Source organism: Aotus nancymaae, unplaced genomic scaffold, assembly GCF_030222135.1.
Source record: "Aotus nancymaae isolate 86718 unplaced genomic scaffold, 86718_ANA_hifiasm-v0.15.2.pri h1tg000008l, whole genome shotgun sequence".
NCBI classification, from domain to species: Eukaryota; Metazoa; Chordata; class Mammalia; order Primates; family Aotidae; genus Aotus; species Aotus nancymaae.
Window position 1 is genome coordinate 58882181 of NW_026988419.1, and position 12857 is coordinate 58895037.

Consider the following 12857-nt stretch of genomic DNA (forward strand, 5'->3'; position numbering starts at 1 on the left):
TAGTCACTTTTGGAATAGGTGTGAGGTGGTAATGTATGTTTTGTGTATTTGAAGTGGAGAGTTCTATAAATGTTTATTAAGTTCACTTGTTCCTGGTCTGAGTTCAAGTCCTGGATGTCCTTGTTAATTTTCTGTCTCGTTGATCTATAGAATCGTTAGCACTTCTTGTTACATTGATCCTTTTGCCATTATGTAATGTCCTTCTTTGCCTCTTTTGATATTTGTTGCTTTAAAGTCTACTTTATCAGAGGCGAGAATTGCATCTCCTGCTTTTTATTTGTTTATTTTTACTCTCTGTTTGGTTGGTAAATCTTCCTCCTTCTCTTTGTTTTGAGTCTTTGTGTATCATTGCATGTGAGATGGGTCTGGATGCAGCATGCCGATGGGTTTTGGCTTTTTATCCAATTAGAATATATGTAAGTTTAATACTGGCATTTGATGCTAGCTGGCTGTTTTGCCCATTAGTTGGTGTAAAGTTTTCATTGTGTTAATGCTCTTTGCTTTTTGATATATTTTTGGAAAGGCTGATATTGGTTGTTCCTTTATATGTATAGTGCTTCTTTCAGAAGCTCTTGTAAAGCAGGCCTGGTGGTGGTGAAGTCTCTAAGTACTTGTTTGTTCGCAAAAGGTTTAATTTTTCCTTTGCTTATAAAGCTTAGTTTGGCTGGATATGAAATTCTGGGTTGAAAGTTCTTTTCTTTAAGGATGTTAAATATTGGTCCCCACTCTTTTATGGCTTGTAGGGTTTCTGCTGAGAGATCTGCTGTAAGTCTGATAGGTTTCCCTTTATGGGTAACCTGACCTTTCTTTCTGGCTGCCCTTAGTATTTTCTCCTTCATTTCAACCCTAATAAATCTGGCAATTATGTGCCTTGGGGTTGGTCTTCTTGAAGAATATCTTTGTGGTGTTCTCTGTATTTCCTGGAGTTGAATATTACCCTGCCTTGCTAGGTTGGGAAAGTTTTCCTGAATGATATCCTGAAGAGTATTTTCCAACTTGGATTCATTCTCTTCATCACATTCAGGTACACCTATCAAACGTAAATTAGGTCTTTTCACATAGTCCCATATTTCCTGGAGACTTTGCTCATTACTTTTTATCCTTTTTTCTCCAATCTTGTCTTCTCATTTCATTTCACTGAGCTGGTCCTCGACTTCTGATATCCTTTCTTCTGCTTGATCAATTCGACTGTTTAAACTTGTGCATACCTCATGAAGTTCTCGTGTTGTGTTTTTCAGCTCCATCAATTCACTTAAATTCCTCTCTAAATTGTCCATTCTCGTTAACATTTCATCAAACCTTTTTTCAAGGTTCTTAGTTTCTTTGCATTGGGTTAGAACAAGTTCTTTTAATTCACAGAAGTTTCTTATCACCCACCTTTTGAAACCTGCTTCTGTTATTGGAACACACTTGTTCTCCATTAAGCCTTGTTCCGTTACTGATGAGGAATTGTGATCCCCTGTAGAGGGAGAGGCATTCTGATTTTGAGTATTCTCTGCCTTTTTAGGCTGGTTTCTTCCCTTCATTATATATTTATCCCTCTGTCGTCTTTGTAATTACCGACTTTCTAACTAGGTCTCTGAGCAGACGTCCAACTTGTTGATTCCCAGCGCCGAAATCTGAGCAATCCACTGCACCGCCCAAAACAGCGGTGTTAAGATTGATGGTGCTTTTCTGCCTGGGAATCTCCGGACTCTGCACCAAGAACTGCCACGCTAAGGCGCCAGCAAAACTGCCGTGCTGGCCACAAGAGTCGCCCTGGCGACCCGTGGGGCTCCTCTGCTGGAAATCTCTTGGTCCGTGAGCAACGAATACTCGTCTGAAAGTGTGGCATCCTCTAGTTCTCTGAGCTTTCACTGGAAGCTATGAGCCCGAGCTGCTAGTGATCAGCCATCTTGGATCTCTCTCTCAATATTTTATTTTTTAATGTTAATGACATTATATCACTAGAGGATTACTGTTATTTTCAATGAGTTCTGCTTTATTCGTATATAATATGGTCATATCTTGATGATTTCCCTACATAAATAAACATATTGATAGCTACTATTTCTGAGATATAATCACTAGAATTGAGAGTGAGAAAGACATCATTTTTTCCTCTTTTACATCCTAGTAAATACTACCTTAATTTTCCCAAGATCTTCATGTTGTTGGGAATGTCCCCTTAGGTGCCTCAAAGAAAATTAAAACAAACATCTCCCTTCTTTTTGTAACATGTTATTTTAAAATATTTCTCTTTTGATACAAATATCTTTGCCTCTGTGTTTTCTGTATCAATTTTATATGTGAATGATACATTAGAAGTGTATTTAACCATATTTTAGTTTAAATCTTTCATTATTAAAGTCTTTGCATTATTTGGTCTAACAGACTAAAACATTTTACTTGAGTAAGGTAATTTTTTTCAGTTTTATTACCATATACTTTATTGGTATTGAAGCTAAAAATTATTTGAACTTGATTTTTCACTCACACTTTCATTTGAAGAGTGATTTTCCTTCTAAAGAATTAAAGAGATGTAACTTTTTTCCCTCAGATTCTCCTGAAAATGACATCCCTATGGACATCACCACAGCAGAACCACAGGTTTCCGAGGCAGTGTATGACTGTGTTATTTGTGGACAAAGTGGCCCCTCCTCTGAAGACCGACCTACTGGATTAGTTGTACTGTTACAAGCATCCTCAGGTAAAATCAAAGTAATTTTTTGATGGGAACATTTTAGAGCCAAAGTGTATATAACAGATTAATAAATATATTAAATGAAAATTATCTTTGTCTACATATAACTAGGCAAGGGTCAATTTAGATCCTTGATAGCAAGGATCAGTTTAGATCTAAATGGCAAAGATTCTTTATCTGGTTATATCTTAGTTTCCTGGTCATGAGTGTTAGAAGAAACTCTTAAGAGAGAGATCTTGCTATATGGTCACACAGTTTTTTTCTTTAAGATGTGATGGTATATTACCAATGCTAGGTGGCCAATAACTGCATTCAGTTTTCTTGGTAATTATAATTGTTCTGGCCTGATGCAGCGGCTCATGCCTGTAATCCCAGCACTTTGGGAGGCTAAGGAGGGCAGATCACCTGAGGTCAGGAGTTTGATACCAGCCCGCCCAACATGGCAAGACCCCATCTCCGCTAAAAATCCAAAAAATTGGCCTGGCATGGTGGTAGGTGCCTGTAATCCCACCTACTCAAAAAAAAAAAAAAAAAAAATTGTTCTAAAATCTGGAAAATTCCTAAGCCCATAAATATTGTCAGTTTTTAATTACACTAGGCATATTTAGACAGCTCTGCCTTTATTTCTTCAAACAGTCTCTGAATTGGTGTTTACCAGTCTACATTTTTAAACTGTTTTAAAAGTTTAAAGGATTTGTCTGAATGCTGTCCATTGTCTTACAAACTGAAGTATTTTTGAGGGTAGTGATAATTCTTAAACAATCCAGTCGCAATGAATTTAATCCTTTTCCAACAGGAGTATGGGTAAAATAAAGAGAAAGTAAAACTCTTACATATTTCTCCAGAGAATTTTTTTTCTAGGGTGTTAACTCTCTGAATTAGTATGGTAAAGTGGAAAGAGTTACATATTAGAAATATCCCTGCATTCAAATATATTGCTTTACTTTGGACAAATTTGATGTTTTCTCTTATGTAGAGAGTTAATATTGACTTTTGAGGATTTTTGTGTTGGTTAAGTAATGTAATATAAGCAAAAATAATCTAATGTGGTGCCTAGTAAATTAGTTTCTTTTGTTACTCTTCTTACCCAAAACGAATTGATCTGGGAAACCCTAATTTAGTGGGACATTGAAGGAGAGCTATCAAAATCAGAAATGCTTACTGAAAATGAAATGTGTGGAAGTATTAATTACTTTTACAGCTACTTTTCCTTTCTACTGCTGTTAGGAAAACAGTTTATTAGATTATTGCCACTTGACTTTTAACTTTGTGACCAAATAGTATATCGTTATCAACTTAATTTGTTTTGTTCGTTAATTTATTTCATAGATATTTATTGAGCACCTAGGTGCCAGGCACTGTTCTAGTAAGAAACAAAACAAAATCCCTGCTCCAGTGAAACTTGTGTTCTTGTTTTAAGCTTTTGTTTGTTCATTATTTTATATTTTTAAGTTTATATGCTCTGTTATTTTTTAAAATCCCTTTTAAACAATTTTATACACTAGCTAGATCAGCAAATATTAGACAATTCTACTGTATTGTAGGTGCCTTATCCCTTAGAGATAGAAGGAAAAGAATAAGAAACTAACATTGCCAGAACACAGTGGTTCATGCCTGTAATTCTAGCACTTTGGGAAGCCAAGGTGGGAGGATTGCCTGAGTCTAGGAGTTCAAGACCAGCCTGGGCAACACAGTAAGACCCTGTCTCTACAAAAAATAAAATTAGACAGGTGTGGTGACATGCCTGTGGTCCCAGCTACTCAGGAGGCCAAGGTGGGAGGATTGCCTGAGCCCAGGAGATTGAGGTTGCAGTGAGCTGAGATTGCACCACTGCATTCTAGCCTGGGTGATAGAGTGAAACCCTGTGTTAAAAAAAAATTAAAAAAGAAAAAGTGACATTAAAGAGTATTAAATCTCAGAATGATTTTAGTATAATAGGTGAATTCTCTAGCTGTTTCCTTCTTTACCATCTTAGTCTTATCCTCCCATTGATACTTTCCCCCTTTTACCCCTTTTTCTTTGAGCTTCTTTATTTTCATTCATTTCTAATCTTTTCTTTTTAGATTTGAACATGGAAAAATTTAACAATATACTGAAGAAATGAGCAAAGTGAACCCCTATGTTCCCATCTATCTTCAACAGTGATTAATTTCTGGCTAATCTTATTTCATTTGTTTCCTCCTTATTAGAATTATTTGAAGCAGATTGCAGACATTATATAATTTCATCTGTAAAAAATTTGATGTTTCTGTTATAAAGAAAGGTCATATTTTTTCAACATAATCACCATCATTCCTAAATTATTCAGTATCATCAAACATCTTAGTCAGTGTTTAAAATTCCCACATTGTTTCTATTTATTTATTTATTTTGCTTTATTTATTTATTTATAGTTGTACTATACCCTTGTGGTCTTTTAGTTAATAGATTCATTTTCCCTCTATCTTTACCCCCTCCTCCCATCACTTTCCTTTTTTAAAGAAATTGGATCATTGAAAACCAGTTTTGATTTTTTCTGAATGTCTCTGTGATGTTTAACATATTCCTTTCTTCCCTCTGTTTTCTCTCTGTGATATTAATAGCAAATGATGATTACCATCTAAATCCATCAGTTTATCAGAGATTGCAAATATCTTTCATGTTTTTTTTGTTGTTATTAGCTGACATATACTTCTATAAAAGAAATTTCGCTTCATCACCTTTTTTTTTTTGTTATTCTGAGATACAGATTGCATAGGAAAGGCAGGATAAACACAGTATTCTTTCCCTTTATTTACAAGTGCTCAAAATGTTGAGATAGTGGAGTTTTAAAAATCATTTTCTAAAGATTATTAATTAGTACTTTTAGGTATCATTAATGAACTCTAATCATTATGAACTCTATTCATAACTCTGTACTTTCTTGTTGATGCTCGGGTTCTTCCATCTTTGTTCACTGAGAGCATATTCAAGTTGTCTTCTGAGTTCTTTTGACAAAAGCCTAGAATAGTAAGTAGCCTTGAGTCTTTCTACATTTTTTGGTGTGGCAAGTTACTATAAATTTATACATTTCCTGCCCTGAGATCAGCCATCTTTCAAAGAAGCATTAGTTCCTTTTTAGTGGGAAATGGTATTTAGAAACAAAAATCTGGAGGCTAGGTGTGCTTATTGTTCTAGATCTTCTTAGTGTTCACTGATTCTTTATTGGCCTCTTCTTCAAATCATGTATTAAAGAAAAGTCCCATACTTTTATCTCTTTATTTTTCTATTTGATTTGTGCTAAATTACAGTCTTTTGATTAGGAACCTTTCAAAACACTGCTCAAATTAAGGGCCTTTAAAGTACATTTATCTACATAGAAGGTATTCATTTATGTCCCATCTCACTATTGCTCAGAATGCCTGTTGTAAACATTACTAGTTTGGGTATCTTCAGTTCTCCATAGGAGAATAATATAATACTATATAGTCTTTTCATTTTACTAATCCCTACAATCTTTGCAAAGCTTCAGAAAGTCCAAAGTTAAAGTTTTCATAGCACTTCGAAAAACATATATAATAAAAAGAAAGTAAATCTGGAAAGAACTACATATCTAGATTTGTAAACCAAATAATAATGTTCTTGTTTGTGGAAGAATGTAGGCACTGAGATAAAAACATGAAGAGAAGTGGGATGGAGCTGTAATGGAGCAGTTTTTGTATATTTCTGAAATGAAGTAGGTATTATTTAAATTTGATTGTTACAAAGTGAAGATATTCTAATCCCCAAGGTAAACACTATAAAAAAAAGTTAAACACACACACACACACACACACACACACACACACACACACGAAGAGAATCAACATGTTATACCCGAAAATTCAATTAATTACAAAAGAAGGCAGTAATAGATCAGTTAAAGAACAAATAGAAAACAAATAGCAAAATAGAAGAGTTAAATTTTTTAGTAATTAATTGAAATATAAATGCATTAAACTGTGCAGGTGTAGAAGGCAGAGGTTGACAGAATGAATTTTAAAAAATGTGATTCTACAAGAGATTCACTTTAGATCCAGAAACACAAATAAGTTGAAAGTGAAAGGATGGGAAGAGATTCCATGCAAATAGTAACCAAAAGAGAGCTGGAGTGGTTGTACTATGAGACAAAATAAACTGTAAGTTAAGAATTGTACAAGAGACAAAGAAGGAGATTATATATTGATAAACAGGTCAAACCATCACAAAGATACTATAAACATATATGATGCAAACAACAGAGCCTCCAAATGTAGGAAGCAAAAATAGACAGAATTGAAGGGGAAAATAGATACTTCTAAAATAATAATTGGAGACTTTGATTGATAGGACAACTAGACAGAAGATCAGAAAGGAAACTGAATACTTGAGCAACACTATAAAACAACTAGACCTAACAGATTTACATAGAACACTACACCCAATAACAGTGAAATATATATTTTTCTCAATGGCATATGGAACATTATCCTAGGTAGACCATATGTTAGGCCACAAAACAAACCTCAGTAAAATGTTGAAAGATTGAAATTATTCAAAAAATCTTCATTGGCCATAATGGAATGAAACTAGCTAAGAATAACAGAAGGAAACCTGGGAAATTCACAAGTATGTACAAATTAAGCAACACACTCTTACTAAACAACCAATGGGCCAAAGGAGAAATTACAAATGAAATTAGAAAATACTTTGAGATGAAGGAAAATGAAAATATGACATACCGAAACCTTTAGGATGCAGTGAAAATGGGGAAATTTACAGCTGTAAATGCATACATTAAAAAAGATTCAAATAACTAAAATTGGAAATGATTGTTGCCTTTACTACAGACCTCATGGAAACAAAAAGGATTATAGAAGAATATTATGATCAATTTATGCCAAAATATTAGATGACCTGGATTAAATGAATGACTTCCTAGAAATATGCAAACTACCAAATAGACCCAAGAAGTAATAAAACATTTGCACATATTTATAACAAAAAGATTGACTTAGTAATTTTTTGAAAATCTGACAATGAAAAGCACAGGACCAGATGGCTTCACTGGTGAATTCTATCAAATGTTATAACTGAGAGAGTTGTTAGGAAAGCCCCATACTCTGAAATCTGATTGTGAGTCCTTTATTGCCGGTGACTGAGAGTCAGCTCACGCTCAAAATCTCTGGGACCCAAGGAAGGGGCTTCATTCCTTTTTATACCTTGCTTAAGAAAGGGGAGGAGGAGCCTAGCTGAAGTGGAATTTTACAGAAACAGAAGCAAGATAGGGGTGGAGGCTGGTAACTAGGAGGCAGGAGGCTCCCATGATTGTTGATTAACTAAGGAGGGTATACACAAGCGGTTCCCATGATTGCTGATTACCAAGGAGGGGCATTCGGTACTTTCCATATAATCGATCAAGAGGATATTCACAATAGCAAGTGGGCTTGTCAAGCAAGATATGGTTACAATGGTTATATGTTTCTATAGCTTTAAGTACAACATGATCCAGCACAGGAACATGACCCAATATGCACTCAAAGGAGAAATGGTGGGAGGGGTGAGGCAGAGGTTAAAATGGAGTCTCTCTGACTCAGCAAAATGGAGTCTGTCTGGCTAACACAGGGTAGGTTAGCACACAGTCATTTAAAGAATTAACACCAATGCTTCTCAAATTTTTCCAAAAAATAAAGAAGAGTGAACACTTCCTATGAGACTAGCATTCTATGAGGCTAGCTTTGATACTAAAGCCAGATAAAGATAACAGAGGAGAACAGTAGACCAATATTCGTTTTGAATATACATGCAAAAATTCTCAACAAAATTCTAGCAAACTGAATGCAGCAGCATATTAAGAGGATTCTGCATCGTGGTAATTATATTTTAGCTGGTGGCATCTACCAGCTTTTGTCTCTTATTTCTGTTGCTGTTATAAATCCCTTCAAAACTTTGGACCCACAGTGATATACCTAATATTATTCCTTTTTCTAAGAGCAGCTCTTCTGATGCACATATCATGATATTTTATCTGTAAGTACTTTAGAATATATCTCCTAAGAACAAGGATATTCTTTTTAAAAATTTTCTTTTCTTTTTCTTTTTTTTTGTTTTTTTTTGAGACAGAGTCTGTCTCTGTTGCTCAGGCTGGAGTGCAATGGCACAATCTCAGCTCACTGCAACCCCCACCTCCTGGGTTCAAGTGATTCTCATGCCTCAGCCTCTCAAGTAGCTGGGATTACAGGTGTGCACCACCACACACAGCTAATTTTTGTATTTTTAGTAGAGATGGGGTTTTGTCATGTTGTCTTGAACTCCCGGCTTCAAGTGATCCACCTACCTTGGTCTCCCAAAGTGCTGGGTTTACTGGCCTGAGGCACCATACCCAGCCCAAGGATATTCTTTTACATAACCATGGTACCATTATCATTCCTAAGAAATGTAACATTAGTAACATCAAATATTGTTTATATTCAGATTCTCTCAGTTGTCCCTGCAATATTTTTTGTGTTTCTTATTTACTTGATAAATGAAAATTGTATATATCTATGGGGTATGTAATTGTGATATTATATTTTGATATGTATACATTGTGGAATGATTAAGTCAAGATAATTAACATATATACCACTTTACCATTAGTCAAGTTGATTAGCATACACACATATACACATATCATTTTTTTTGTGGTGAGAATCAATAATATTTTTATAGCAGATATTTCTTGATCCATGATTGAATAAAAGCTCATGCGTTGCTTTTCATTGTCATTTCTTGTTAGTCTCCTGTAATTTAGAATGGTTTCTCTAGTCCCTTTTTAAAGTTTCGGAGTCCAGATTGGTTGTTCCATAGAATATCTCCGAGTCTGGATTTGTGTGATTATTTCCTTGTTATTAGATTGAAGTTAAACATTTTTGGCAAGGGTATTATCCAGGTGATGTTCCTTCCCACAGCATCACATCAGGAGGTTCACTGTGTCAATTTGTCCTGTTATTGGTGGTGCCAACGAAGTTTGATCACTTGGGTAAGCTAGGAGGTAATCTGCAGGATGATACATTAAGATTCTACTCACCCATATACTCTTTTATTTGATTTTCTTTGCCCAGGTCAATGAATGTATTGTGTTATCTATTACTGTTACTATTCTTTTTAATATTCAACTTTTCTCAAATTTTACCAATCAGAACTCAGGTCCTTATAAATCTGCCTCCTCAATGTTTGAACACTTCTTTGCTCTTTTTATCCCACATCCTTACAGGCTCACCTTGCACTTTTCCCCAACCCTGGACTCAACTCTTTCTCCAGGGATCTCCTCTTCCTTTTAGTGAGAAATGGTATATTTAGAAAAAGTTTATGAATACTGGAGAGTTACAGATTCTAGATTTTTCAGTGGCTAGATTTAGGAAGCCATCCATCCATCATGAGTTTATCATCATACTGTTTCTTTTTCTTTTACTTTTTAAAAAATTATTATACTTTAAGTTCTGGGGTATATGTGCAGATCGTGCAGGTTTGCTACATAGTTATACATGTACCATGATGGTTTGCTCCATCCATACCCCCATTATCTACATTAGGTGTTTCTCCTAATGTTATCCCTCCCCAGTCCCCCATCCCCTGCTATCCTTCCCCTGTCCCCCTGACCACCTGACAGGCCCTGGTATGTGGTGTTCTCCTCCCTGTGTCCATGTGTTCTCATTGTTTAACACCCACTTATGAGTGAGAACATGCAGTGTTTAGTTTTCTGTTCTTGTGTCAGTTTGCTCAGAATGATGGTTTCTAGCTTCATCCATGTCCCTGCGAAGGACGTGAACTCATCCTTTTATATGGCTGCATAGTATTCCATGGTGTATATGTGCCACATTTTTCTTATCTAGTCTATCATTGATGGGCACTTGGGTTGATTCCATATCTTTGCTATTGTAAACAGTGCTGCAGTAAACATACGTGGGCATGTCTCTTTATAATGAAATGTATTATAATCCTTTGGGTATATACCCAGTAATGGGATTGCTGGGTCAAATGGTATTTCTGTTTCTAGGTCACTGAGGAATCGCCACACTGTCTTCCACAATGGTTGAAGTAATTTAATGTACACTCCCACCAACAATGTAAAAGCATTCCTATTTCTCCACATCCTCTCCAGCATCTGTTGTCTCTGATTTCTTAATGATCACCATTCTAACTGGTGTGAGATGGTATCACAATGTGGTTTTGATTTGCATTTCTCTAATGACCAGTGATGATGAGCATGTTTTCATGTGTTTGTTGGCTGCATAAATGTCTTCTTTGGAGAAGTGTCTGGTCATATCCTTTGCTCATTTTTTTATGGGATTTTTTTTTTTTTTTCTTGTGTATTTGTTTAAGTTCTTTGTAGATCCTGGTTATTAGCCCTTTGTCAGATGGGTAGATTGCAAAATTTTTTTCCCATTCTGTTGGTTGCTGGTTCACTCTAATGATAGTTTATTTTGCTGTACAGAAGCTCTTAAGATTAATTAGATCCCATTTGTCTATTTTGGCTTTTGTTGCCATTGCTTTTGGTGTTTTAGTCATAAAGTCCTTGCCTATGCCTATGTCCTGAATGGTATTGCTAGGTTTTCTTCTAGGGTTTTTATGGTGTTAGGTCTTATGTTTAAATCTTTAATCCATCTGGAGTTAATTTTTATATAAGGTGTAAGGAAGGGATGCAGTTTCAGCTTTCTGCACATAGCCAGTTTTTCTAACACCATTTGTTAAATAGGGAATCCTTTCCCCATTGCTTGTTTTTGTCAGGTTTGTCAAAGATCAGATGGTTGTAGATGTGTGGCGTTGCTTCCAAGGCCTCTGTTCTGTTCCATTGGTCTATATCTCTGTTTTGGTACCAGTACCGTGCTGTTTTGATTACTGTAGCTTTGTAGTATAATTTGAAGTCAGGTAGCATGGTGCTTCCAGCTTTGTTTCTTTTACTTATGATTGTCTTAGCTATGCGGGCTCTCTTTTGGTTCCATATGAAGTTTAAGGTGGTGTTTTCCAATTCTATAAAGAAAGTTAGTGGCAGTGTGGTGGGGATAGCATTGAATTTATACGTTGCTTCAGCAGTATGGCCATTTTGACAATACCGATTTTTCCTAACCATGAGCATGGAATATTTTTCCATCTGTTTGTGTCCTCTCTTATTTCCTTGAGCTGTGGTTTGTAGTTCTCCTTGAAGAGGTCCTTCACATCCCTTGTTAGTTGTTTTCCTAGGTATTTTATTCTCTTTGTAGCGATTGTGAATGGGAGTTCACTCATGATTTAGCTCTCTGTTTGTCTGTTATTGGTGTATAGGAATGCTTGTGATTTCTGTACATTGATTTTGAATCCTGAGACTTTGCTGAAGTGTTCAGTGTTATTTTTTAAAGTAAATATTGGCATACTTGAAGCTTTATTTAGCCTGTAAAAGAAAACTGGAATACCACTTTCTTTGGGGGAGTCTTTAAAAATATTTTAATAGTGAAAAAGTTCGAGTAGCTCGTGGTAAATAACTCAGCTTTTCTTGGAGTTAGAGGTCTATGGCATTGATTTTTTTTGATTAATGAGCTTTTATTTGTTGTTAATGTAGTTTTGGGGCAGTGCCGTGACAATGTTGAACCAAAAAAATTGCCAATCACTGAAGAGGAGCAGATTTACCCTTGGGATACATGTGCAGCTGTTCATGACGTGAGGCTTTCATTATTACAGCGTTATTTTAAGGATGTAAGTACTCTTTATAAAATAATACTTTTTTCTGCCGAGTTGATGGTTATTTTGCTCCAGAATTTTATATGTTATTCTTCTACTAAAATGGCATTCTGATGTTAAATTTGAGAGTTTATTAGAAAAAAATTAATATGTGGATAGAAATAGAAACCTGTTAATAAACATTTCAGGTAATAAATGCAATACCTTTGTTTTAAATGTTGTTTATTATGTGATATACACATTCTATTAAGTGGAATGATGAGTACAGCAGGTTCTTGAATAACAATGTTTCATTCAACATTGTTTTGTTACAATGTTGATGACACAAAAATCAGTTCCCCACAGGGGCCACTGTCAGTATGGAGTTTGTGTGTTCTCCCCATGTCTGTGTGGGTTTTGTCTGGGTATTCCAGTTCCTCCTACTTTCTGAAAATATGCTGCACATTAGGTTAACTCGCATGTCTAAATTGTTCTGGTCTGAGTGGGTGTAGGTGTGGGTGTG

The 12857-nt window shown here is 35.5% G+C and overlaps 1 protein-coding gene across 8 annotated transcripts in view; it reads left to right on the plus strand.

Annotated features, from left to right (window-relative positions):
- UBR3 (ubiquitin protein ligase E3 component n-recognin 3) overlaps positions 1–12857 on the plus strand; it is a 254046-nt gene that overhangs the window by 153194 nt on the left and 87995 nt on the right. For all 8 annotated transcript variants that reach the window (XR_010341473.1, XM_064373357.1, XM_064373358.1 and 5 more), the window contains 2 exons: positions 2540–2689; positions 12237–12370. Coding sequence is in view for 7 of the 8 variants with exons in the window: in XM_064373357.1 (XP_064229427.1) it covers positions 2540–2689; positions 12237–12370 (284 nt within the window). In the remaining variant the exon portion in view is untranslated. The remainder of the gene's footprint in view (positions 1–2539; positions 2690–12236; positions 12371–12857) is intronic.